The sequence below is a fragment of the Phyllobates terribilis genome, unplaced genomic scaffold (assembly GCF_046119375.1).
Source record: "Phyllobates terribilis strain yellow unplaced genomic scaffold, ASM4611937v1 Scaffold_8__6_contigs__length_399053987, whole genome shotgun sequence".
Classification (NCBI taxonomy): Eukaryota; Metazoa; Chordata; class Amphibia; order Anura; family Dendrobatidae; genus Phyllobates; species Phyllobates terribilis.
The window spans coordinates 363,190,673-363,218,191 of record NW_027362768.1 but is presented as its reverse complement, the minus strand read 5'-3'; the positions used below and the strand labels follow the sequence as shown (position 1 = coordinate 363,218,191).

Sequence of the window (27,519 nt, the reverse complement as noted above, 5' to 3'; positions counted from 1 at the left end):
ACCTGCATGCCGTTCGGACTCTGCAACGCACCAGGAACCTTCCAACGATTGATGGAATGCTGTCTGGGACACCGAAACTTCGAGACGGTCCTGTTATACCTGGACGATGTCATCGTCTACTCCAAGACCTACGAGGACCACCTGAAACACCTGGCAGAAGTGTTCGAAGCCCTGGCAAACTACGGCCTAAAGGTGAAACCCTCCAAGTGTCACCTCCTGAAACCAAAGGTGCAGTACCTGGGACACGTGGTGAGTGCTGACGGAGTGGCTCCCGACCCTGATAAGATCACCGCAATTAAGGAATGGCCAAGCCCCTCCAGCGTAAAGGAAGTGCGGCAGTTCCTCGGGTTGGTAGGCTACTACCGAAGATTCATTCCCGGTTTCACCAAAAAGGCAGCTCCTATGCAGGACCTCCTGATAGGCCAGTCCAGGAAGGCCAAGAACCAGAAGCCACCCTTCAGATGGGAGAAGCTGGAAGAAGAGTCCTTCCGCCAGCTGAAGATGGCCCTCACGGGGGATGAAATCCTGGCGTACCCTGATTACAGCCAGCCCTTTATCCTCTACACCGACGCAAGTAACATCGGGCTAGGAGCCGTACTGTCCCAGATCCAGCAGGGGAAGGAACGGGTAATTGCTTACGCCAGCCGAAAACTGCGACCCACCGAAAGAAACCCTGAGAATTACAGCTCATTCAAGCTAGAATTCCTGGCAGTGGTGTGGGCAGTCACCGAACGCTTTAGGCACTACCTCGCCTCTTCCCGGTTCACCGTGTACACGGATAACAACCCGTTGACACACCTGGATACGACAAGACTCGGTGCCCTGGAGCAGAGATGGATGGCCCGCCTGTCCAACTATGAGTACACGATCAAATACCGGGCAGGACGCTCCAATACCAACGCGGATGCCTTGTCCAGAATGCCAAACCTACCGGACGTAGGGGAAGATCCAGAGGAACTGGAAGAAGTTGAACTCCCCGCGTTCCACCGTCATGGGACTATCCAGTATTCCCACCGTGTAAGGGGTAAGCAATCTGCTACGTTCAACCCCTTACCTCATTACAACTGGGCGGAAACGCAAGACAGTGACCCCGCCGTCCGACTGGTGAAGGAGATGCTGACTCAGCCAGATGCCCGCCTTGACCCAGACGCTCCGGAGGAGGCCAAGCAACTGTGGGTTGAGAAGAGTCGACTGTTCCTTTACAAGGGGAAGTTGTGCCGCAGAATGGTTAACTCCCGGACGCATGAACTGATCTGGCAAGTAGTGGTGCCAAGAAGAGACGCGGCTATGGTACTGGAGGCATACCACAACGGAGTTGGGCACTTCGGATGGAAGAAGCTGGAGTTCCTGCTGCGCGGGCGGTTCCATTGGGTAGGCATGAGAGGAACCATCGAGAGGTGGTGCAGAGACTGTGGCCCATGCAACCTAAGAAGGAAGGACCGTGCCAGCCAGAAGACTCCCCTGCAGTCCATCGTCACCAGGCAGCCGTTGGAACTGGTAGCCTTGGACCATGTAAAACTGACCCCCAGCAGAAGTGGTTACGTCTATGCGTTGACCATCGTGGATCACTATTCCCGGTTCTTGGTTGTAGTCCCCGTCAAGGACTTAACGGCTCAAACAGCAGCTAGAGCCTTCCAGCAGCACTTCTGCCGTCCACACGGATACCCAGAGCAGGTGCTGACGGACCAGGGACCTGCCTTTGAAGCGGAGGTCTTCCAGGAGTTCTGCACTCTGTATGGCTGCCGGAAGATAAGAACAACACCCTATCATCCGCAAACCAATGGACTCTGTGAGAAAATGAACCAGGTGGTGATAGACCTTCTGAAAACATTGCCCCTGGAAGAACGCAGTCTGTGGCCTGAGAAACTGCCTGATCTGGTGGACCTATACAACCACATCCCGGTAGGTTCTACCAACTGTACCCCGGCTTACCTAATGAGAGCAAGACCTGGTAAGCTGCCTGTTGATCTGGAGATGGGAGTCCTGACACCCGAGGACACTTCACCAGAAGCAGACTGGGACACAGAGAGGCAGCAGCAGTACCGGAAAGTACAGGAGAGCGTTGAGCGAAGTCTCTGTCAAGCAAGAGAAAGTTCCTCCCTGGGAGGGGAAGAACTTCCCCTATATAAAACTAGGGCTGAGGCAGGGTTAGGGAGAAGAAGAGGAGTCCCAGACAGAGACACAGTCTGGTCTGGAGTGTAGCAAAAGCAAGGAAAGAAAGATCAGGAGCTCAGTGGGAGCAGTGCTAAAAGGAGTCAGGGGCTGGAAGCTGTAGAGCTCGCCCTGATTGAAGAGTTCTCACCGGACCCGGAGTCCGAGGCTGTGGGGACTAATCCTTACCCAGCAGCAGAAACCGACCGGCAGGGGATTTCAGGTCCTCTGGCCCAGAAACCCGAAGGCACGGTCACACGCAAGGGACCAGCACCGCCGTCGTGGAGCGGAAGCTACCAGAAGGCCCCGAGTCACCGGCCATACGGGTGAGCACCACACGGTACACTCAGGGACGTGGGCTACTTTTACCCGCCTCTAGCAAGGTAGCCAGAAGAGTACAATTAGTTGGGGAGGCCTACAACTCCGCCTGGCCAGGGGAGATCCTATCTGCTCACGGACTGACCAGGCCCCGATCGCTAGCCAGTACTCCGGGAGGGTCTACCTTTGCCACCAGTAAAGACCCTGAACTACACCGCACCGTCTCTGAGTGTTTCATCATTCACGTCGGCTGCCCTGAGGCCATACCCCTCCCGTTGGGGGTTATACCATCCACGCTGCACATCCGTACCACCGGCCTCAGCGGTCTGCCCTGCAGCGGCGGCTTCATAGCCGCATTCAACGGGTGGCGTAGTCGAACACTCTAACATCTACTGCTAAAGACTGCCATTTAGTTTGACACCCTGGGCACGGACCGGGTCACTGCCACGAGGACTACTACCCCCAACAGATCCGGCTCCGGGTATTCCCCGCGTGCGCAACGCTGCACCACAGCACAGGCCCAGGGGGCGCGTCATTTCCATCTAAATTTCCAAGTGATGTAATTCAGATGAAACCCCTGCGGGATCCATTCACTGTAATGAGGCAGCAGAGTTACTCTGGACTCCGTCTGGCCTCTGTTTAGTGGTGTCCTTTTTTTCAGAAGTGCACAAAACTGTGGCCAACCGCACTTTTATGCACGCCTAAAACAAATGACACCGTGGGATCACAGGCCAGATGGCATCCACAGTGGCCTATATCTGCCTCATTACAGGGAATCTTCCGTCATGGGTTCCGTCTGAATCACGTATTTCACAGATTTACACGGAAACTCTGGTGTAAGTGCTCAGCGCAGAGCGCAGGATAAATGTGAGCAGAGCCTTACTGCGATCTTTGGGAGACATAATAAACAAATCAGTAGCAGGTGAAGAATTGGTTTTATTTATTTTTTACGCCGTTCCTCGTGCGGTATAAGTGATGAGATTACTTTATTCTTCGGGTCGGTGCGATTACAGAGATACCAGATGTATATCGGGTTTTTATGACTGACAGCTGTCACACACTAAAAGACGCTTTTTTTTGCAAAATCTAGTTTTTGCATCGCCATATTTTGAGAGCTATAATTTTTCAATATTTCGGCCGACAGAGTCATGTGATGGCTTGTTTTTTTGTGGGACGAGTTGACGTTGTTATTGGTACCATTTTTGGGTACTTGACATTTTTTGATCGCTTTCTATTCCGTTTTTTGGGAGGTAAAATTAACAAAAACCAACAATTCAGGAATTGTTTTTTGAGGTTTTTATTTATGCCGTTCTGCGTGTGGTAAAAGTGATCAGGCAGCGTTATTCTTCGGGTCAGTACGTTTACAGAGATACTACACTCACTGTATATTTTTTTATGTTTTGGTGCTTTTACACAATAAAACAATTTTATAGAAAAAATATTTTTTTTGCATCGCTTTATTCTGAGAGCTATAACTTTTTTTATTGTTTGGCTGATGAAGCTGTATGGCGGCTTTTTTTTTGCGGAACAAGATGACGTTTTCAGCTGTACCATTTTTATTTCCATTTTGCTTTTTGATCGCATTTTTTTCCACTTTTTGTTTGGCGATATGATGAAAAAGCATAGTTTTTTATTTATTTTTATTACAGTGTGCACAGAAGGAGTTAATTAGTTTGACAGTTTTATAGATTGGGTTGTTTCAGATGCGGCGATACCAAATATGTCTACTTTTTTTGTTTTTGCATAAATATACGGATTTATTGGTTTAATATTTTATTTATTTGTTTTTATTTATTTTGTGATTTTTTTTTAATAGTTTGAAAACATTTTTTAGACTTTTTTTTTACATTTTTACTTATTCCTGTATGGGACATTAATTTTTATTTTTCTAATCACTGTTCTCATGTAATGCAATAGACATGTATTGCATTGAGAACTTTGCTTACAGTTTCACACTGTCTGTCTCCTGCTAGACTTCAGCTGCAGGCTGAGCCTAGCAGGACACCATATATGGCAGATCCGGAGGCGGTCATGTGACCTCCGGCTGCCATAACAACGGCAGGTCCTGGAAGACATCAGGGGGCCGTCGGAGAGGTAAGTGGACGACCCCCTCTCCTCTCACTATCTTCTAAATGCCGCGATCACTATAGATCGCGGCATATAGAAGATAGCAAAGGGTTAACATCATTGGGACCTGATCCAATCAGGTCCCGATGATGTCCCCTGTCAGAGCTGTCGCTCTGAACCGCAACCGCAGCACTTGCAGGACTCTGGGGGTCCTGAGGGCTGCGGGACCACCGACCGTTCATAAACGTCGGCGTTGCACAGAGCCCAGGCAGCGCCGACGTTTATGTACAGTGGGCGGTCGGGAAGCGGTTAATATGTAAAATATACAGTAGTGTTCAAAAAAATAGCAGTCCAATATGACTAACCAGACAAATCGCTATTTTTGGTATAAATTATATCACCACATGTCAGACAATTTACCAGTTGGTGCAGTAGATTCTAAGAAAAACACCAGACTCCGCATTCATGATCTGCAGGTTTTTGAGTCTTAATATTTGAATAATTAATTGAAAGGTGATGTGTTCAAAATAATAGCAGTGTGGAGTTCAATTAGTGAGGTCAATCATTCTGTGAAGAAACAGCTGTGAATCAGGTGGCCCTTATCTAAGGGTGAAGCCAGCACATGTTGTACATGCATTTCTCCTTGAAAGACTGAGAAATATGGGTCGTTCAAGACATTGTTCAGAGGAACAGTGTACTTTGATTAAAAAGTTGATTGGAGAGGGTAAAACTTATAAAGAAGTGCAGACATTGATAGGCTATTCAGCTAAAAAGATCTCCAGTGCTTTAAAATAGAAAGCAAAACCAGAGAGACGTGGAAGGAAACGGAAGACGACCATTCGAATGGATGGAAGAATAGGCAGAATGGCAAAGGATCAGCCAATGATCAGCTCCAGGATGATCACAGACAGTCTCAAGTTACCTGTGAAGATTGTGACAGTTAGAAGACGCCTGTATGAAGCTAATCTCTCAGCAAGAAGTCAAAAAGTCCCAGCAAAGTCCCACTGTTAAAAAAAAAGACATGTACTGAAGCGGATACGATTTGTGAAAGAACACATCAACTGGCCTAAAGAGAAATGGAGAAACATTTTGTGGACTGATGAAAGTAAAATTGTTCTTTTTGGGTCCAAGGTCCACAGAGAGTTCGTCAGACGCCCCCCAAACTCTGTATTCAAGCCCCAGTACACTCTGAAGACAGTGAAGCATGGTGGAAGCATCATGATATGGGCATGTTTCTCTTACTGTGGTGCCGGGCCTATTTACCGCATACCAGGGATCATGGACCAGTTTGCATATTAAAATACTTGAAGAGGTCATGTTGTCTTACACTGAAGAGGATATGCCTTTGAAATGAGCGTTTCAACAAGACCACGAACCTAAACACACCAGTAAACGAGCAGAATCTTAGCTCCAGTCCAACAAAATTGAGGTTATGGAGTGGCCAGCCCAATCCCCAGACCTTAATCCGATAGAACACTTGTGGGGTGACATCGAAAATGCTATTTCTGAGGCAAAGCCAACAAATGGCAAAAAAATTGTGGGATGTAGACAAAGCATCCTGGGCAGGAATAACAGGTGACAGGGGCCAGAAGTTGGTTGACTCTATGCAACATAGATGTGAAGCAGCTCTAAAAAACTGTGGTAATACAACTAAATATTAGGTTAAGTGATTCACAGGAATGCTAAATCCTCAAAAAAAGAGACATATTGTGAGTTTGTAAAGACAAATGCAGACACTGCTATTTTTTAGAACAGAACAATGTTAATTTTTTGTTATTTTCTGTAAAGTAGTTACAAATTATATGTTCCCAATGCAGGGAAATAAAAACTAGTATAAAGATTTTGTGCTTAACTCATGTTTTTGAACTCACAGCTATTATTTTTAACACTACTGTAAACTGCATTCCAGCTATATAGAATATGCTTATAAAATGGAGGGATTTATCGCACAAATTGGACAATTCATGTGAGCCCACCGGCTACAACAAGGTGAGGCAAGCTTTCTTTTGATGGGACCCATTTCTAGCAGACATGATTCTACTATATTTCTCTATCTATGCATTTATCTCATATCTTTTCTATTTATCTATCTATCTTTCTATCGGTCTGTTAATGTATCTACATATATATATACAATATATATATATATATATATATATATATATATACAATACTATGCAAAAGTTTTAGGCACGTGTGGAAGTGAAGTAAGAAGCTTTCAAAATTAGAAGTGTTAGTAGGTTATTTTTATCAATTAACAAAAATGTAAAATGAATGATCATGGATGGATGGATGATACTTAGGCAGCTGTGTGCGGATATATGACTATATCAGATTATACCTTGCCCTTTGGTAACTTTATTACTGGTCGTTCTTGTTGCTTTCCAGTTTTCTTATCATCAGATAGAACAATTTTCACAGAATTTCTCCTAATCTGGTGTCAGACTTTATTAACTTTATGTTCGTTAATAAAAAATATATATTTATATTCTTTCGGATATATCCGCACCCTTCCTGGATTTTGCTGTGTGCTGGGGTGGGTCTGGTCACTGAAGGTAAAGAACAAAGATAATTACATGATAATTATGCCTATCAAGCCTGACTCCGGAGGCTCCAGTATGAGAAGTAATAAATGCGCTAATTAGTTATAAAAGTCAGGCCGGAGACGGCGGGAGACATCTCATTCTCAGGCCTTGGATGGAAGCAGCAAGTGATAGATCCATCACGTGTTATGACAACGATCAATGCGGCTCCACTGTGACCTTTCCACGCACTGACAGCCCTGGCTCCTCCTGACCACAATCCGGATTATGAGACTGTAATATACAGACATGGGATCTGTTCTCTGATAATTAACAGGTAAATGATCTCTGAATTGAGGCCAAAATAAAAAAAGAGAACAATTAAAATAGAAACTGCAGCTGCATCCCCCTCCTCCCTATCTTCTATTCATTATATTACTCCAGAGAGATGTTTTGGTGGCTGAGGAGGTTTGGGGCATTTACAAGGATCCTGCAATCATAGAAGGCGAACTACAAGCAGCTGGAAGTAAGGAACTTGCAAATGTATAATGATAGGTGCTGCTCCCTCTCCCCTCTCACAGCATGCACTCCTACTATGCAACTGCATCCCCTCCTCCCTGTCTTCTTTTTACCATATTACTACACAGTGATGTTTTGTAGCATTTACATTGATCTGCTTTTAAGCCGAAAAAAGGAGCAACAATTTGCCGGAAATAAGGAACATGCGAACATATAATGACAGGTAGATCAGCTCTTTACCTTAATTCCCTCAATACTATGGACTGTATTTGAGGGGGCATCTGAGAGGTTAAAACAGATCCTTTATTTGCAATCTGTCATGAGGCAACCAAACATGACCATTGAACAACATAATGTTCTTGTAATCAAAATGGGATAAGAAATGTACCTTGATTAATTTTTTAATACATCTTATTAACCCCTTTCCTGATACCGACATCCTATTTACCTGCATAGACATAAAATTCACATTGTAGACACCAGCAGTCAACACTAGAGGGAGCTCACTGCATACAGGTTTATTATTGAGTTGGGTATGTAAACTGTATGCAGTGAGCTCCCTCTAGTGGCGCCTTTCTAGAATGGAACATTTTATGTAGGTGAATTTGGAGCTTTGTATCAAGAAAAAAAAAACAGCGATTGCAATAAAGACAGAATAGGAAATGATGAAATAAAAAAAAATGACACTGAAGGCTGAATATTCACTTTCAACGTGGAAGGCTGGAGTATTTATTGATGCTTGCCCAGTACGTGTAGATGGGGGGTGTTATTCCGTTTCTCCATAGTAAATCCATCCCTGTGGCTAATGGCATGTTCTGTATGGTTACCTATCAAATGTCTCGTCTCGCAGAGTAATGGATGGACACAGCCGCCGCTCGCTCCATCTGCATTAAACTTCTGCCAATACAGTTACTTTAAGGAATAGTGGAGTTAATGGCCTTCTCCTCTGATGTATGTTCTGCTCTGTCCTCTTCCAGCCAAAGTTATATCTGCTGCTTTACAATAAATGACCGCAGGACCTCTGTGTACAGCAGAAAAACCACCGCAGATCATCAGAGTAAATGAGCTGGATAGAGCGCGTGTCCCAGAGCAGGAGACGACGGCTGCAAAACTCCGGCTTATCCATAGAGTCTATCTATTCGCTGCTGTGAGATTTACTGGTTAATCCACCCGGGGCCCTGGGCTGCGCGTGAGCAGCTCTGATCTTACCAATTGTACAATGCTAAGGATGAAAGACGACCAAGATCCCAGAGCAGTGGTGGCGGCAGCGGCGGCTTTAAAGGGGCTTTAGAAGGATGGCGGCTGCGGTTTTAAAGGAGTTGGTGCCCTTGTCGTATATTTTTTGCTTGCTGTCAATGAATGGAGGACCCTTTAATATTTCCATCCCAAGGCTTGCAAAATTTTCACACCACAGATGGGCAAAGCGGATTTGCACCACATTTTTTGGATTTTGGTAAGGATCTCATGCTATGGGTAATGAAAAATATATTAAAAAAAATCTATTTAAACAACTAGTCCTAGATATAATTGGTGCATACCACTTCATAAGGATATCATAAACACAATCTAGGTATATATATACCCCAGGATAAAGAAGAGAAATATGCTGAATATTAAAAGTATAAACCTGCACCGCTGGGTGTTTTCCATGCAGAATATTTACACAGTGTGTGGATGAGACTTGTCCACGTGGCTGATACAGATATCGGTTAAATCTTCTCTATGTAGGTTTCCATTCATTGATTATCAAATGTCCCTTTTTTTCTAAATGATCTATACTTCTATATTTCCCTATATTAGACTTTATTAAGACTTCACTGCAATTACATCAATTATTTTTAATGGATTTTTTTTGGCCTTTCATATTAGCCATGACGTTTTGCATTTTTTGCCTTGTCTACTTCCACAGATTGGACTTGGAGCTTCATAAAAGTGAGCAAATTTCCTGTAAAATTCTGCTGATGGTTGCCACTAGGTGGAGCTAGCAGCATATGCTCCCATTGACATCAATAAGAACGCTGTGTTTCCAGAGCTCCCCCTAGTGGTAGAATTTTATTAATTCTTTGGCTGCATGAAGAATGCATTCTGCTGCAGTATTGTTTATAAGGGGTAGTTTTGTGTACTGGGGGCATTCTGGTGGCAGTATTGTATTTGGGGCACCATGGTACTGGTACAAATGGAGCTATGTTAGCAATTTTTGCATAGGAGAAAGGTTGTGAATTTAATGTATTTGTATTCTATTGTGCAAATGCCAGGGGTCCTTAAGTTGTTTTTTTTTTTTGCATTTTTTATAGGTTATTTTTTTTTGCTGGTTTGGTCAGTCTATAGACTGGGGCTATTCCCCATGTAGATACTACAGTGTCCAGCAGGGGGCGATGGGGTTTCCTTTGGACTCAAACTGCAGCTATTTAGTAACTTATTGATTTCTGAAGAAGAAGCTCAAAGGATATGACCACAGATAATTGCAAAAACAAAACTCCCCAGAGAGTGTGGAGAACGGGCCGGGGAATTGGAATTACCAAGTCCTAAAATGAACAACGTCTGCGGATGTTACAAGCGAGACGTTTACAGGAATCATTAATCAGGCAGCGGCAGAGATGTGCGGCCCCCTTTATAGGGGCATCACTTTATAGGCCGTGATAAATGACGCCGGGGTTTTTTTAGATGACATTGCAAATCTAAAACTAAAGCTCTGAAGAAGAAAAAAAAGCACAAAAGCAGAAAGTACAGAACGAGGACGACCTTGGGAGTCACTGCTAGACCAAATATATATATAAGAGATGAGACGGTGGAAACCGAGACTCAATACAGGACATTAAATTATCTGGTGGGATAGAAATGATAATAATTAGTGATGAGCGAGCACTAAAATGCTGGGGTGCTCGAAGCTCGGGTCGAGCACATTGGAATACTCGGGTGCTCGACCCGAGCAATGAGCCCAATGTAAGTCTATGGGAAACTCGAGCATTTTTCTGGCGGTCCCCCCGGCGATCTGCAGAAGGTCAAAAATTGCCCAAATCGATGGGAACAGTGCTCTATTAAAGTTCAGGCAGGCGGAATATATAGGCAGACAGGCAGGGTATATAAGAGGGTGCATGAAAAACATAGCAGGGCACTTGGAGCACACTAGTGCCCTCCGATTTTCATGCACCCGTCTCTTTAAAAAAGCCGGCCGGCAATTCATCAGCGGTATACACCGGTACCCGACAATTTAGAACAGAAAGAATAGAGCATCACACATAGATTAGATAGATAGAAACATGTCAGTCACATATATAATAAGTACAGTGACAGTGTTGGTTACTGTACTTGTTATTTAGTGTTAAAATAAAGGATTTATTTTAAAAAAAATTGGCTTGGGGTTCCCCATAATTTTAGCCTCTAGCGGAGGTTAAGCAGACGGCTGGGGCAGATGTTTGAAGCCTGGGAAGGGGGTAATACCCACTGAGCTTCCCAGGCTACTAATATCAGCCCCAGCTGAATACCTAGCCTTTACTAGCTATTAAAATGGGGGACCCCAAAAAAAATGACGTGGGGTCCCTCTATTTTAATAGCTAGCAAAGGCTAGGCTGACAGCTGGGGGCTGATATTAATAGCCCAGGAAGGGTGCCATGAATATTGGCCCCCTCCCAGGCTAGAAACACCAGCCGTTAGCCGCCCCAGAAATGGCGCATCCATAGGATGCGCCAATTCTGGCACTTAGCCTCGCTCTTCCCACTGCCCTGTAGCGGTGGCAGTGGGGTAATAGGGCTGGGGTTGATGTCAGCTTATAATGCCAGCTGACATCAAGCCCAGGTTAGTAATGGAGAGGCGTCTATAAGACACCCCCATTACTAACCCCATAGTCAAAGTTAAAAAAAACACAAACACCCAGAATAAAGTACTTTAATTGAAATAAACACACAATTCTTTATTGTTCTAAATTAAACCATACTTGCCGTCACGCCCATTCCAGCTGAAGCCAACGATCTCCTGCAATAAAAGAAAAATAATAAACCAACCTCAACCTTACCTTTCCATGGTTCCCCGGACGGCTTCAGCTCTGCTACATTGACATGACAGGCTGGACCGCAGCAGAACGCTGCCATCCAGCTTGCCATGCCGCAGACACGGAGAAGCTCCTCAGTGAAGCTCCTCAGCGTCTGGCTGTGACGGCATCCAGATGAGCTGAGTTCATGTCCAATGAACTCAGCTCACCTCATGCACGTCACTGACAGCGTGGGAGAATTCTCCTGCGCATGCGCTTGAGTAGGAGAATTCTCCCACACTGGGACGGCATTGAGATGGCAGGCTGGATGGTAGCAGAACGCTGCCATCCAGCATGCCATCCTTCAGAGACACTGAGGAGCGCAGGCAATGTCTCTGAAGGATGGCATGCTGGATGGCAGTGTTCTGCTACCATCCAGCCTGCCATCTCAATGCCGTCAAAGCGTGGGAGAATTCTCCTGCTCAAGCGGTGACGTCATTTGCCGGCATCTCTGTAATGAGGAGGGGTGTTGACTAATGACATCAACACCCTATATAAGGTGTGCTTAATTATTAGGCAACTTCCTTTCCTTTGGCAAAATGGGTCAGAAGAGAGATTTGACGGGCTCTGAAAAGTCCAAAATTGTGAGATGTCTTGCAGAGGGATGCAGCAGTCTGGAAATTTCCAAACTTTTGAAGCGTGATCACCAAACAATCAAGCGTTTCATGGCAAATAGCCAACAGGGTCGCAAGAAGCGTGTTGGCCAAAAAAGGCGCAAAATAACTGCCTATGAATTGAGGAAAATCAAACGTGAAGCTGCCAAGATGCCATTCGCCACCAGTTTTGCCATATATCAGAGCTGCAACGTTACTGGAGTATCAAAAAGCACAAGGTGTGCGATACTCAGGGACATGGCCAAGGTAAGGAAGGCTGAAAACCACCACCTATGAACAAGAAACATAAGATAAAACATCAAGAATGGGCCAAGAAATATCTTAAGACTGATTTTTCAAAGGTTTTATGGACTGATGAAATGAGAGTGGCTCTTGATGGGCCAGATGGATGGGCCAGAGGCCAGCAAGGTGGAGGTGGGGTACTGGTATGGGCTGGTATCATCAAAGATGAACTTGTGGGACCTTTTCGGGTTGAGGATGGAGTGAAGCTCAACTCCCAGACCTGCTGCCAGTTTCTGGAAGACAACTTCTTCAAGCAGTGGTACAGGAAGAAGTCGGTATCGTTCAAGAAAAGCATGATTTTCATGCAGGACAATTCTCCATCACATGCATCCAACTACTTCACAGCGTGGCTGGCCAGTAAAGGTCTAAAAGAAGAAAAAATAATGACATGGCCCCCTTGTTCACCTGATCTGAACCCCATAGAGAACCTGTGGTCCATCATAAAATGTGAGATCTACAGGAAGGGAAAACAGTACACCTCTGGGAACAGTGTCTGGGAGGCTGTGGTGGCTGCTGCACGCAATGTTGATCGAAAACAGATCAAGCAACTGACAGAATCTATAGATGGAGGCGGCTGAGTGTCATCATAAAGAAAGGTGGCTATATTCATCACTCATTTTTTTTGTTTTTTGTTTTTGCATGTCAGAAATGTTTATTTCTAAATGTTGTGCACTGATATTGGTTTACCTGGTGAAAATAAACAAGTGAGATGGGATTATATTTGGTTTTTATTAAGTTGCCTAATAATTCTGCACAGTAATAGTTACCTGCACAAACAGATATCCTCCTAAGATAGCCAAATCTAAAAACATCCCACTCCAACTTCCAAAAATATTAAGCTTGGATATTTATGAGTCTTTTCGATTGATTGAGAACATAGATGTTGATCAATAATAAAAAATAATCCTCTAAAATACAACTTGCCTAATAATTCTGCACACAGTGTATTCTGGGTGTTTGTGTTTGTTTTTTTAACTTTAACTATGGGGTTAGTAATGGGGGTGTCTAATAGACGCCTCTCCATTACTAACCTGGGCTTGATGTCAGCTGGCATTATAAGCTGACATCAACCCCAGCCCTATTACCCCACTGCCACCGCTAGAGGGCAGTGGGAAGAGCGAGGCTAAGTGCCAGAATTGGCGCATCCTATGGATGCGCCATTTCTGGGGCGCCTGACGGCTGGTGTTTCTAGCCTGGGAGGGGGCCAATATTCATGGCTCCCTTCCTGGGCTATTAATATCAGCCCCCAGCTGTCTGCCTAGCCTTTGCTAGCTATTAAAATAGGGGGGACCCCACATTTTTATTTTGGGTCCCCCATTTTAATAGCTAGTAAAGGCTAGGTATTCAGCTGGGGGCTGATATTAGTAGCCTGGGAAGCTCAGTGGGTATTACCCCCTTCCCAGGCTTCAAACATCTGCCCCAGCCGTGTCTGCTTAACCTCCGCTAGAGACTAAAATTACGGGGAACCCCACGCCAATTTTTTTTTTAATAAATCCTTTATCTTAACACTAAATGACAAGTACAGTAATCAACACTGTCACTGTACTTATTATATATGTGACTGACATGTTTCTATCTAATCTATGTGTGATGCTCTATTCTTTCTGTTCTAAATTGTCGGGTACCGGTGTATGCCGCTGATGAATTGACGGCTTTTTGTTTCACTGTGAGCACTGTTCCCATCGATTTGAGCAATCACTGTAATGCCACAACCACCATGGCTGTGACATTACAGTGAGTGGCAGACAATCCCTGCATGATTTGTGCTCTAAATAGCGCCAAACATGCAGGACGGGGACCCGAGCTCCCGCCCGAGCATCTCGAAAGTACTCGGTGAGCTCCGAGCATCTCGAGTACTGAGATGCTTGCGCGAGTACCGAGCAGTTTAGCGACTCACTTTGACCCCATATTCTTCGTATATTTCGTGTGAAATCTGTCCAGCACTTTTATGCACATCAGATATTGACTTTTTCTTAATACTGTGATAAACTCCGGAGGAAGTTTTCCGTGATCGTCCACTAAAATCACCAGGAAAATGGCATCACAACAACCAGACAGAAGGAATCACAATTAAAAAAAATGGAAAAATTTTGGTCACCACTATAGATAGATAGATAGATACATTGATATAATGATGAGAGTAGTAGTACTAGAATGGCTCTATAAACACTTGAAGTTCTACCAGAAACAGTCACCGCCGTTTTAACTTTTTTTCATCTGAGAAATCTGCTTCTTTCCCATCCATAGAATTTTAGAAGCACCAACTGTCATCTCCTATCTAAGTAATGGGAAAATCTGTTTTCACTGAATACAGATTTTACAGTCTTTACCCCCGAATTGATAGTGAATGATCAGTCCAAGAGGAGGAAGAAGCGGATTTCTCTGATAAGATATACTGGTGCATCTCACTAAATTAGAATATCATCAAAAAGTTAATTTATTTTGGTTCTTCAATACAAAAAGTGAAGCTCATATATTATAAAGAGTCATTACAAACAGAGTGATCTATTTCAAGTGTTTATTTCTGTTAATGTTGATGATTATGGCTTACAGCCAATGAAAACACAAAAGTCATTATCTCAGTAAATTAAAATAATTAACAAAAAAACACCTGCAAAGGCTTGCTAAGCATTTAAAAATGTCCCTTAGTCTGTTTCAGTAGGCTCCACAATCATGGGGAAGACTGCTGACTTGACAGATGTCCAGAAGGAAGTCATTGACACACTCCACAAGGTCCCAGAGTCTGGAGGAAGAGCGGAGAGGCCACAATCCAAGCTGCTTGAGGTCTAGTGTGAAGTTTCCACCATCAGTGATGGTTTGGGGAGCCATGTCATCTGCTGGTGTAGGTCCCCTGTGTTTTATCAAGACCAAAGTCAGTGCAGCCGTCTACCAGGACATTTTAGAGCCCTTCATGCTTCCCTCTGCCGACAAGCTTTTTGGAGATGGAAATGTCATTCTCCAGCAAGACTTGGCCCCTGTCCACACTGCCAAAAGTACCAATACCTGGTTTACACACAACAGTATCACTGTGCTTGATTGGCAGCAAACTCGCCTGACCTTAACCCCATAGAGAATCTATTATAGAGAATCTATGGGGTATTGTCAAGAGGAAGATGAGACCCCAGACCCCACAATGCAGACGAGCTGAAGGCTGCTATCAAAGCCACCTGGGCTTCCATAACACCTCAGCAGTGCCACAGGCTGATCGCCTCCATGCCACATTGCCGCATTGATGCAGTAATTGATGCACAAGGAGCCCGACCAAGTATTGAGGGCATTTACGGAACATACATTTCAGTAGGACATTTCGGATTTTAAAAACATTTTTCAAGCTGTTGTTATAAAGTATTCAAATTTACTGAGATAATGACTTTTGTGTTTTCATTGGCTGTAAGCCATAATCATCAACATTAACAGAAATAAACACGTGAAATAGATCCCTCTGTGTGCAATGACTCTATATAATATAGGAGTTTCACTTTTTGAATTGAAGAACTGAAATAAATTAACTTTTTGATGATATTCTAATTTAGTGAGATGCACCTGTATTACAATGTTGCTCACTTTCTGGTTTATTATTGATTGATGACATAAAAGTTAAAATGACGGTAACTTTTTAAACGTAGCGTATTCCGGGACGAGGGCGCCTTACGTATCTCACATATTATATTACTGTGCATTTCTAGAAACAAAACTCACTTAATTGTGAGGTCGGCCCCGGCGGAGCCCAATGGTAAGAGATATATTAAGGGTAAATAGATTCTGTCTGAGAGGCAGCGAGTCCTAAAATTGAAAGTGTTTGCAGGTCGTCGCTGGCGGCTGGGGACTGCGCTTTTCATTAAGCCTAATGTTGGCCGCATCTGCTCATTTACAGCGGAGGAACGGAGCTTTAACTGAACCTGCAGGAATATTCAGCTTGATGAGTTATTTTCTTTATGCAGATTCTCAGATCTTCTTTTTCTGTATATGACGCACCCCCTGGGCCTGTGCTGTGCAGGGGATACCCGGAGCCGGGCCTTCTGTAAGATGCTGGGGGTTGTAGTCTCCGTGTGGCAGCGACCCGGTCCGTGCCCAGGGTGGTCAATTCAGTGGCAGTCTTAATGTTGTAACAAATGTCTGACTACGCCACCCGTGGATTGCGGTCAGTGGGGACCGCCGCTGCGCTGCAGACCGCTGAGGCGGATGTAATTTGCGCAGCCGAGTATGGGATAACTCCCCACGGGAGAAGTATTGCCTCAGGGCAGCTAGTGTGGAAGATGGTGGGAGTGATGGTGTGAGCGTCCCAGTACTAATGGTGCTGGTGCGGCGATGAAACACAGAGACTTGTAATTGCAGTTTCCAATGCTTTACTCATAGTTGTCATTCGGTCAATCCTGCAGGCGATGACGGCCCAAGCCGTGCTGCGTCCACCAGGTGAGGGACTCAGTCAACTCCCAGGCAATTCCAGAGAGTGGCACAGGGCTCCCTTCTCTAACTTTCTCTGGCCGTCCCCACCAGTGACCCACCTTTGTCCAGCTTCCTCGGGTCTTCTGTTGGCGAAACCTATCTCCGGTTTCCCTGACCCTATGAGGTATGCTTTCCTGGTGGTTGTAGTGGGGGGTCGCACCAAGATGTGGTGACGACCTCCGGTCTTTGGCTGAGGAATCTGTTGCCTCCACCAATTTGGGTTCCGGTACCCTGCTCTGCCAACCCTTCACCCTGTATCTCCTGGGCATATGGGGTTCCTTCTGTCCTCGTGTCTCTGGGCCTTTCTCTGTGTTCCTTGCTTCCTTTCTCCTCTGTTCCAGTTCCTTTCCGTTCCTTCTCCTCTCTCTTTCTGCTGTTTCTGGCCTCCACTCCAGGCCTGCCTCTGGAGCTGGGCCCAGACAGAGCCACAGCTCCCTGTCAGCCCTCTCTGGCTGAACTCCTGACTGAACTGAACTCGACTGGACCCTGTCCTAAGATGGTGCCCACCTTATATACCTCCCTCTATGTGTGAGCCCAGGTGACTAGCAACCAATGGGCTCCTACCTATGCCCAGAGACCCACCCCTATCTGCTCCTACACCACTGGGTGTACTTTCCCCTCCCCACTCCAGACAGGGACAGATGCTGTCGTGCCTGCACTCCTGTCTCGTGGGAGCACCGTTGACCTGTCCCTCGGAAATGGGGTGTGTGCGGTGCATGCAGCTAAACGAGTCCTGGTCCACACTCCATTCTTACCCGGGAGTGGAATGTCACACCTCTGGTTTGAGGTGCAATACCCCTGTAGCAGCCGAGCCCTCGGGGTGCTACATTCCCCCCTGGTAAATCACAGCACGTCCTCGGGCTGGAAAAGAGCAAAACAATTTAAAACACACAAAAACTTTAGAATGCATTCGTATATAAGACATTAACCAAAAACTCATCCCTTTATGGGAGGTACTCTTCTCTTTTTAACGTTACAGGTATAAAACATTTTACTAATGCCACCGGAACTCTTTTATAGAACACTATATAAAACTTTGGCATTATTATTTTAGCAGCATATTAAACTTTCCAATTTAAGACATTTTCAAGTAAAACATTTTCTTCAAAAACACATTCTTGAGCTCTGGCCGCTGTGCAACTTGCGACCAGGTAAAGGTGCAACAGTCCAATTAATCTTGAGGTAGACATTGCAGTTTTTGTATAAAACCAGTAGGGGACGCTTTAAGAAGCAATACTATTTACAAGGGATTGGCCGCTCTCAGTCCTCGGCCAGTGGGGATAGGGGAATGGCTGCTCACAGTCCTCAGCCTGGTTAGGGATTAGGGGCACACAGGTAACAGTCCACATTAGTCCCAACGGGGACCACACTCCACTTCAGTAGCAGTTTCTATAACAGTTTCTATACCCTGACGGGTAACTATATACAGTTCCATTTACCGTTCCTTAGTAACGGTGTCCTCCTGACGCTCCTTGCTCCTCGTAATCTTCAGACCCGTCCGGGCCCTCAGGGTAGTCCATGTCTGGGCGGTACCACAGTTCCTCCTCCTTTAGACGGTGGACATGGAGGGCGTACAGTCCCTTTGCGCCCTTGTGCCGGGTGTAGGTGACCACGTCGCCGGGGTACAGGTCACGGCCGTGATGTCCCTCTGGCAAGTGGCTTTCCACGTCTCTCCTGGTGACGAAGACGTCGGTGTCAGCCTCCGGGTCTCTGATGAAGCCCCAGCCATGCTCTAGCTGGAACTTTACTATGGTCCCGGTGGCTCGGGGACCGCGGATGGCTTGGGAGTCCTGACGGGCCCTCCTCTTCTGCTCCGCGCTCCGGGCTTGGAGTCGCTCCTCCCTGATGCGCTTCTGCCGCCGCTCCCTTTCATAGGTGGCCAGCTGTTGACGGCAGCAGTCCAGGCAATGGGCTGCTTCCGCCCGGGTCTCCTGGGTGAACCCCATGAGATTCTCGCCGGTGGGATCCCATGCCAACTGGGCATCCTCCAGCGGGGGTGGAGCGATGTTAGCGGGCTCCGTAGCCGGGATCAGAGGCTCGCTCAGGGGTTGTTCTCTTCGGAGACGGGGGTTGACGAACTCCGGTGGCCACTCGAAGGGCAGCCCGTCCGGGCTGGTATGTTGTGCATAGAGGTCCGCACACAGGGGTGGCACCACGGGCTTCGGGCAGGTGACAGCGTCCGGGGGCACTCGGCCTTGCGACCAGGCCTGTGGTCGTTTGTTGGTCGCGCCCGGGGGTGGCACCGCCAAGGTAGGGGGTGCTGGTGAGGCAGCGGCGCCCGGGTGTGCTGGGCCTTGCGTCCCGGCCTGTGACATCTCCCGCTTTACGGCGCCCGGGTTCAGAGGGCACAGGGCGGGGCGTGACAGTGACGTTTGCAGCCTGAGGCCTAGCTGGCGGCGGTGGAGGCATGATGTCAGGTACGGTCCCCGGGGCTTCGGGTCCCGCAGTGGAGGGTAAGGGCAGGCTGGTGTTCCCAGGGCTTGGGGTGATGGCGTCCCCATTACCTGCCTCGGTCTCCGTGGCCTCCTCCGCGGCGTCGTCTGCAGCTGCCGGTCCCTCTTCTCCGCGCCCAGCGGTAAGCACGCTGCCCGGTCCCGGCGGGGTCCTCCGCTGGCTGCCTTCGTGCTGCCGGGCCATCTCCTCTCTCCACCCGGCAAACACATCCCGCTGTGCCTGGACCATCCGTCTGTTCAAATCTTCCAGCGCTGCGCGCGCAGTCCGGGTCCCTGGGCAGCTGGGCTAGCAACTCTGTCAGGCTGCAGGGTGGCTCAGCTTGCAGCAGGCTGCGGGCCAGGGTGCTGGTGGGGTTCGCTGCTCCCTCCATCTCCGGGTGCAGCAGGTCCAGACTGATCCAGGCTGCGCCCGGCCCCACAGTTTTCTTTCCTATCCGCCCCCATGGGGGGTGGTCTTGGGGGCATCTGCTGACAATCATCTTTAGGGGCAGCCCCCCCACGTTGATGGACATCTCCACTGCTGCACTCATAGTTGCTGGGGGCGGGCCCCTTCTTTGGCGCCACTCTGGGACCTGGCCCACGATGGGAGGCGGCTTCCTGCTGTCTTTTGGTGTGCACATAATGGCGTCCGCTCTGCCAGGGCGGGAAAAACGAATGAAGATGGCGGGAAACGGTCCAAGATGGCGTCTGATGGCGGGAATCGGCTCCGGATGGCGGGAAACGACTCCGGACGGCGGGAAACTTCTGGAAATGGCGGGAGACTTCTTTTCAAGGTACATGCACAATCTTCTTCAGGCACGCAATACCCGCTTGTGGCGGGTTGGTAAAGATCCTGCCGACTATGCCAAAAGTTGACGCGCCCCCTGGGCCTGTGCTTTGCAGGGGATACCCGGAGCCGGGCCTTTTGTAAGATGCTGGGGGTTGTAGTCTCTGTGTGGCGGCGACCCGGTCCGTGCCCAGGGTGGTCAATTCAGTGGCAGTCTTAATGTTGTAACAAATGTCCGACTACGCCACCCGTGGATTGCGGTCAGTGGGGACCGCCGCTGCGCTGCAGACCGCTGAGGCGGATGTAATTTGCGCAGCCGAGTATGGAATAACTCCCCACGGGAGAAGTATTGCCTCAGGGCAGCTAGTGTGGAAGATGGTGGGAGTGATGGTGTGAGCGTCCCAGTACTAATGGTGCTGGTGCGGCGATGAAACACAGAGACTTGTAATTGCAGTTTCCAATGCTTTACTCATAGTTGTTATTCGGTCAATCCTGCAGGCGATGACGGCACAAGCCGTGCTGCGTCCACCAGGTGAGGGACTCGGTCAACTCCCAGGCAATTCCAGAGCGTGGCACAGGGCTCCCTTCTCTACCTTTCTCTGGCGGTCCCCACCAGTGACCCACCTTTGTCCAGCTTCCTCGGGCCTTCTGTTGGCGAAACCTATCTCCGGTTTCCCTGACCCTATGCGGTATGCTTTCCTGGTGGATGTAGTGGGGGGTCGCACCAAGATGTGGTGACGACCTCCAGTCTTTGGCTGAGGAATCTGTTGCCTCCACCAATTTGGGTTCCGGTACCCTGCTCTGCCAACCCTTCACCCTGTATGTCCTCTGGGCATATGGGGTTCCTTCTGTCCTCGTGTCTCTGGGCCTTTCTCTGTGTTCCTTGCTTCCTTTCTCCTCTGTTCCAGTTCCTTTCTTACTTTCCTTCCTGTTCCTTCTCCTTTCTCTTTCTGCTGTTTCTGGCCTCCACTCCAGGCCTGCCTCTGGAGCTGGGCCCAGACTGAGCCACAGCTCCCTGTCAGCCCTCTCTGGCTGAACTCCTGACTGAACTGAACCCTGTCCTAAGATGGTGCCCACCTTAAATACCTCCCTCTATGTGTGAGCCCAGGTGACTAGCAACCAATGGGCTCCTACCTATGCCCAGAGACCCACCCCTATCTGCTCCTACTCCACTGGGTTTTCCTCCCCCTCCCCACTCCAGGCAGGGACATAGTCGGTCGTGCCTGCACTCCTGTCTCGTGGGAGCACCGTTGACCTGTCCCTCGGAAATGGGGTGTGTGTGGTGCATGCAGCTAAACGAGTCCTGGTCCACACTCCATCCTTACCCGGGAGTGGAACATCACACCTCTGGTTTGAGGTGCAATACCCCTGTAGCAGCCGAGCCCTCGGGGTGCTACATATATATGGGGACTGGGGGTACAATATGGTCCTGTGTGTAGGAAAGATTAAAACTACTCAGCAATTGCAGAACCTCTTCCTATTAGAATATAATGATTGGCATTGGTGCTATGTCTATAAATAGCGCCACCCTTGTTTATAGTCTGTGTCTGGTATTGCACCTCATTGAAGTAAATGGGGACAAGCTGTAATAACAGCATACCAGCTCTCTTTACATTATAATGAGGAGAGTTGGGCGGCAAACTTATTCCCTCCGCTCTGACTCCTTAAAATTGTCCCCTTTCTTTAGACCCAAAGTTGCATCTTATGACAAAACATACAAAAAATGCAAAGATGAGACTGACTTACATAACAGGAAATTAAAGGGTGTCCGGTACTGTACTTCAGAGCTACATTCATAATGCTTGTTATCAGTTATATACCTAACAGTGTAACCGAGATGCAATAATGCGGTGTGAGTATTATATATTTCATATATTATATGAGTGTACTGTGCCTGGTGTAAAGAATAATTTTACAGAATGGAAATGATCAAAGCAAACTCTAAAAAGTCAGAAAGGAATGACATGTGATTACATCTCTGAAGTCGTGAATGCATAATACAGAATGTACCGCAGGATTAACAGCAGAATAGTGAGTGCAGCTCTGGGGTATAATACAGGAGGTAACTCAGGATCAGTAATGTAATGTATGTACACAGTGACTGCACCAGCAGAATAGTGAGTGCAGCTCTGGAGTATAATACAGGATGTAACTCAGGATCAGTACAGGATAAGTAATGTATGTACACAGTGACTGCACCAGCAGAATAGTGAGTGCAGCTCTGGAGTATAATACAGGATGTAACTCAGGATCAGTAAAGGATCAGTAATGTAATGTATGTACACAGTGACTGCACCAGCAGAATAGTGAGTGCAGCTCTGGAGTATAATACAGGATGTAACTCAGGATCAGTAATGTAATGTATGTACACAGTGACTGCACCAGCAGAATAGTGAGTGCAGCTCTGGAGTATAATACAGGATGAAACTCAGGATCAGTAATGTAATGTATGTACACAGTTACTGCACCAGCAGAATAGTGAGTGCAGCTCTGGAGTATAATACAGGATGTAACTCAGGATCAGTAATGTAATGTATGTACACAGTGACTGCACCAGCAGAATAGTGAGTGCAGCTCTGGAGTATAATACAGGATGTAACTCAGGATCAGTACAGGATAAGTAATGTATGTACACAGTGACTGCACCAGCAGAATAGTGAGTGCAGCTCTGGAGTATAATACAGGATGTAACTCAGGATCAGTAAAGGATCAGTAATGTAATGTATGTACACAGTGACTGCACCAGCAGAATAGTGAGTGCAGCTCTGGAGTATAATACAGGAGGTAACTCAGGATCAGCGCAGGATACGTTGTGAATACATTGTGATAATTTCCCTGCTTCCTAACACTTTCTTTGTTGCTTTTCTTTAGCTGTGTGCCTGGTGCTCGCCTGCATGATATTCCCAGATGGATGGGACGCAGAGACGATCAGGGACATGTGCGGGGACAAGACTGGAAAATATTCCCTGGGAGACTGCTCCGTGCGTTGGGCCTACATATTGGCCATTATTGGGATACTCAATGCCCTCATTCTCTCCTTCCTGGCCTTCGTATTGGGGAACAGACAGAATGATTTGCTTCTGGAAGAGCTTAAGGCAGACAACAAAGGTAAAGAGCTGAGATGATGCCATATACAATGGTGCGGTACCACAGAGGCGGCTTGCTGCTAGGTGGGGGCCATAGTTCTCCCCATTCCACTGCAGACAATTTTTTAATCATATGAGAGGATCCTCTAGCGGGTCTGACACAATAATAGGTCCATAATAATAAAGGGTCCAGCAGAGGACAACCATATTTTCTGCTGTTGTCTGTTTCTTATATGATTTAAAAAAACCACAACAGATTAGATGATTTGTCCTTTGTTTGCAAGGATAACAGCCAAGAGTGCAACGCAATTTAAAGTACACCTGTAATAATGGAGAAAGCGCAGAAAGTTTTGCCAAAACTTTGCAGACTTCTTTCTAGTCCTTACACTTAAACTAACAGCGCCTCACAGTGGCCAGACGCGTGAATAGCACCCTGCAGATGGATTCTATTCTGGAGTGATGGAGTTTGTCCTGGAGTCACCCCTCTGGGCATGTTTTCCTGCCTTTTATGCTGCGTTCTTCATTTATTTTGCATCTTAAGATCTTGTTATGTTACTGTCACTCAGATTCGCGGCTGTTACGGCTTTAAATCGCTTTACAGGTTTTGATACAGAATTGCATTTTTTTGTAATTTCCTGCTATAGGGCCACAATGCCGGTATGATGAGCACTGCTACATCTGTCCGGATCACTGGCGGACACAGGGAGTGGAGGCCCCTGTGCAAGATCAGAATATGGGCCCCCTACAGCCCAATATCTCCTCATAATGCACAATTCCACCTGCTTTGGAGGTGGTAGTGGCCCCCTTACCTCTTAGGCCCCTGTGCGGCCGCACAGGTTGCACCCATAACATCTCCGCCCCAGGTCCAGATTGTAATAGATGGCTCCCTGCTGTAGGCAAATGCACTGACCAAAGAGTCAGCCGCCCAGAACGAGTCGTGGCCTCTGTGGTTGTTCTATTAAACTGTATTTAGTGGTTTCTACGTTATTTCTGTATAGTTCTGAATTATTTGCCTCCCTACAGTTCTCTATGGCTGCATTCACTTATCCATATATGAGCCGCAATGCTGGAACCAACCTAGTGTCTCCTGATCTCAACTAACAGCCTCATAGGAATATAAGAAGTGGATGAATATATAAAAAAAATAGTGCAGAGATACATAGACTTTAAACAGGATCTCTCACTCGCTATAAATATTTATTTTCTTCACCCGGTGTAAAAGCCGCTGTTCTCCTGAATCCGGCGATGTCTTTCTTTTGTTCCTGCGTCTCTCCGTTCCTGAGATATGGACCGTTCTTTCCTGTATATAAATCTGGTCTTGTTCGTTAAATGGGCGTGGTCTTCAGCAAGACCCCCCAGAGAAGACTTGGAGGCCACACCCACTTAGTAACAAGACTGGATTTAAATACAGGGAAGAGAGGGTCATATCTCAGGATCAGAGAGGAGCAGGAAAAAAAGAAAAACAACGCCGGATTTAGGAGAACAGCGGCATTTACACCAGGTAAAAATAATGCATATTCATTTCAAGTGACAGATCCCCTTAAAGGTGATTTCCATTTATACAGAATACAGATGCAAATACCAAAATGCTAAAATCAATACAAATACTCTTTTCTTTTCTTGTTTTAACAGAGGACATAAAGTAAATGAACCCTGAGGGGACCCATGCTAGCCTCACCAACGCAGGAATGTCTCCAGGCTACCCACCATCCTACCCTATTGGTATCGTTATCCCTTTTCTTGTATTGCCATCCTCCGCCACACTGCCTTGAATTACCCATCCAATGAAATCTTCATCTTAGCCTTGAAGAAAATTCTTCCTCCACCAAGACGGTGCCTGCACTGCCGCAACTATGAGACCCCCTTTTTCCCTCCCCAAAACCCCTCTTTGCTATGTGATAACCAGCGATGGCATTAACATCCGATCCTTTTTTCCTCATCTGCAACCGAGGATGGACAAAGTTCACAGGAAACCGGGACGTTTGCTCCACCCCGCTGGGTTTTTACTCTTTCTTACCCCTCCCTCGCAAGAGGCTGCTGCAACGACCGATCACGAAACTTGTCTCAATTTTGTATAGACGGAAAAAAAAAAAATATCGAAGCATTTATACCTCTTATGAATCGCCGCCGTCCCACATCCCACGGGGAATTAACCCCTCCCCTGCCCTCCACCGAAAAAAAAAATGAGGATTTTTCATGACTATGGGAATAGCAACTTTGTACATATCTTATTAGCCTGACGGCCTGATGTTTGGCTACACCGTGCTTGGGCCTGATGATCTCAGCAAATGCCTTTTGTACAGCCGGGCCACAAAAAACTATTTATTGGTTATTTTTACATGTACATTGATCACTACGAACTTCTCGCAACAGGGTAACTAAAAAAAAAACAACAAAAAAAAATTTTTTGACTTGTTATATAATGGCAGAGTCAGAAGTGCTGAATGCTGTGTCTTTATATGTTTGGGGAAGAGAGCTGAGAGAGGGGTGGAGGGAGGGAGGGACGACGTAAGGGTTAATAGCGGCAGAAGGTTTAGTGACGTTCATGAAGCCTCGTCATCGTCATTTGAATATATGTCCTGCGGATCGGTGCCGCCAAATCTATGTACAATGTAACTTATATATAGACCGAGAAGAGAATTATCTATGTAAATAGAAGAAGAGAGGGCAATGATGGGAAAATTCCTTTAATCCGGCATCTGATAATCCATCAGTCACTGAGTTTAGCTTTGCATCTAAATAACCTAGGTCAGGGTTGTTTTTTAAAGGTAATCTATCTGCAGGTTTTTGCTGTGTAATCTGAGAGCAGTATGATGTAGGGGCAGAGAGCCTGATTCCAGCAATGTGTCACTTATTAGGCTGTTTCAACACAATCAGTGTTTTATCAGCAGGAGATTATCACTGCAGGACTAGGTGCCTACTTGTGCCTACTGGTCCAGCCACACCCCCCAGCACTGATTGGTAGCTATACAGTGTATGCAGAAAGCGGCCAATCAGTGGTGTGGGCGGAGTTATACTCATCTCAACATTCTGAGTTCTGCTAGATCTGCAGCAGGGATTCTATCACAACTGCTGCACCCAGTAAACCATGTGATACAATGCTAGAATCTGGGTCTCTGTCCCTACACTATGCTGCTGTCTGATTACATGGGGCAAAACTGCTGACGGATTCTCTTTAAAAAAAAATGTCAAAAGTATCATAAAATCAGAAAAAAAAAATTTCAACATGATTCTCCAGGTCAGTACAATTACTGTGATACCAAACTTGAATAGTTACTTTTTGTATTAAAGTGATGAAAAAAAAATTGGTTTGTGTTGCCATTTTCTGAGACCCGTAACATTTTTATTTCTTTATTTCTCCAAATATCCCAGTAAATCTTTATATATATATATATATATATATATATATATATACCGTGTGTATATATATATATATATACACATATATATATATAAATATACACACATGCACATATAAATATATACACACACGCACATATATATACACACACACACATGCATATATATACAGGGTGGTCCAAAAGTAGGTGGACAGAAAGTGTAATAAGGTTATGAAGGGGGAGATTTATCAAACATGGTGTAAAGTGAAACTGGCTCAGTTGCCCTTAGCAACCAATCAGATTCCACTTTTCATTCCTCACAGACTCTTTGGAAAATGAAAGGTGGAATCTGATTGGTTGCTAAGGGAAACTGAGCCAGTTTCACAGATCTAGTTTTCACAGATAGATCTCCCCCAAATCTGTTTTCTTTACAGATAATTCAGATAACACATAATGGCAAATAATTTAGATACAGATCAAAGAAAATGGATTTTAACAGAGTATTGGAAATCTCAAAATGCTGAAACCGTTAGAGCAAATTGGGTTGAAACATTTGGTACTCGAGCCCCAAAGAGACAAACCATTTACCGCATTCGTGACAAATTCAATGCCACTGGCTCAATCCTGAATGCTCCAAAAACTGGTCGACCCAAAACAGTCTGTACAGAAGATAAGAAACAACTTGTTGCTGAAACATTTGTTCAGAATCCAAAAAAGTCACCAGAAGAGCCTCTCTGGAACTGGGAATTTCACGAGCTTCTATCATGCGAATCCTGAAATCTATTGGGTGGAAAGCTTATCGTCCACGTCTAATTCATGGTTTATTGGAGGACGATCCAGACAGGCGGCTGCAATTTAGTGTTTGATAAATCTCCCCCTTCATAACCTAATTACACTTTCTGTCCACCTACTTTTGGACCACCCTGT

At 46.2% G+C, this 27,519-nt stretch overlaps 1 protein-coding gene across 1 annotated transcript in view; it reads left to right on the top strand.

The window, feature by feature from the left end:
• LHFPL4 (LHFPL tetraspan subfamily member 4) overlaps positions 1-26,718 on the top strand; it is a 154,137-nt gene extending 127,419 nt beyond the window's left edge. The window contains exons 2-3 of the mRNA XM_073644791.1: positions 23,037-23,273; positions 24,884-26,718. Coding sequence (XP_073500892.1) covers positions 23,037-23,273; positions 24,884-24,897 — 251 coding nt within the window. The 3' untranslated portion in view covers positions 24,898-26,718. The remainder of the gene's footprint in view (positions 1-23,036; positions 23,274-24,883) is intronic.
• The last annotated feature ends 801 nt before the right edge of the window (positions 26,719-27,519 follow it).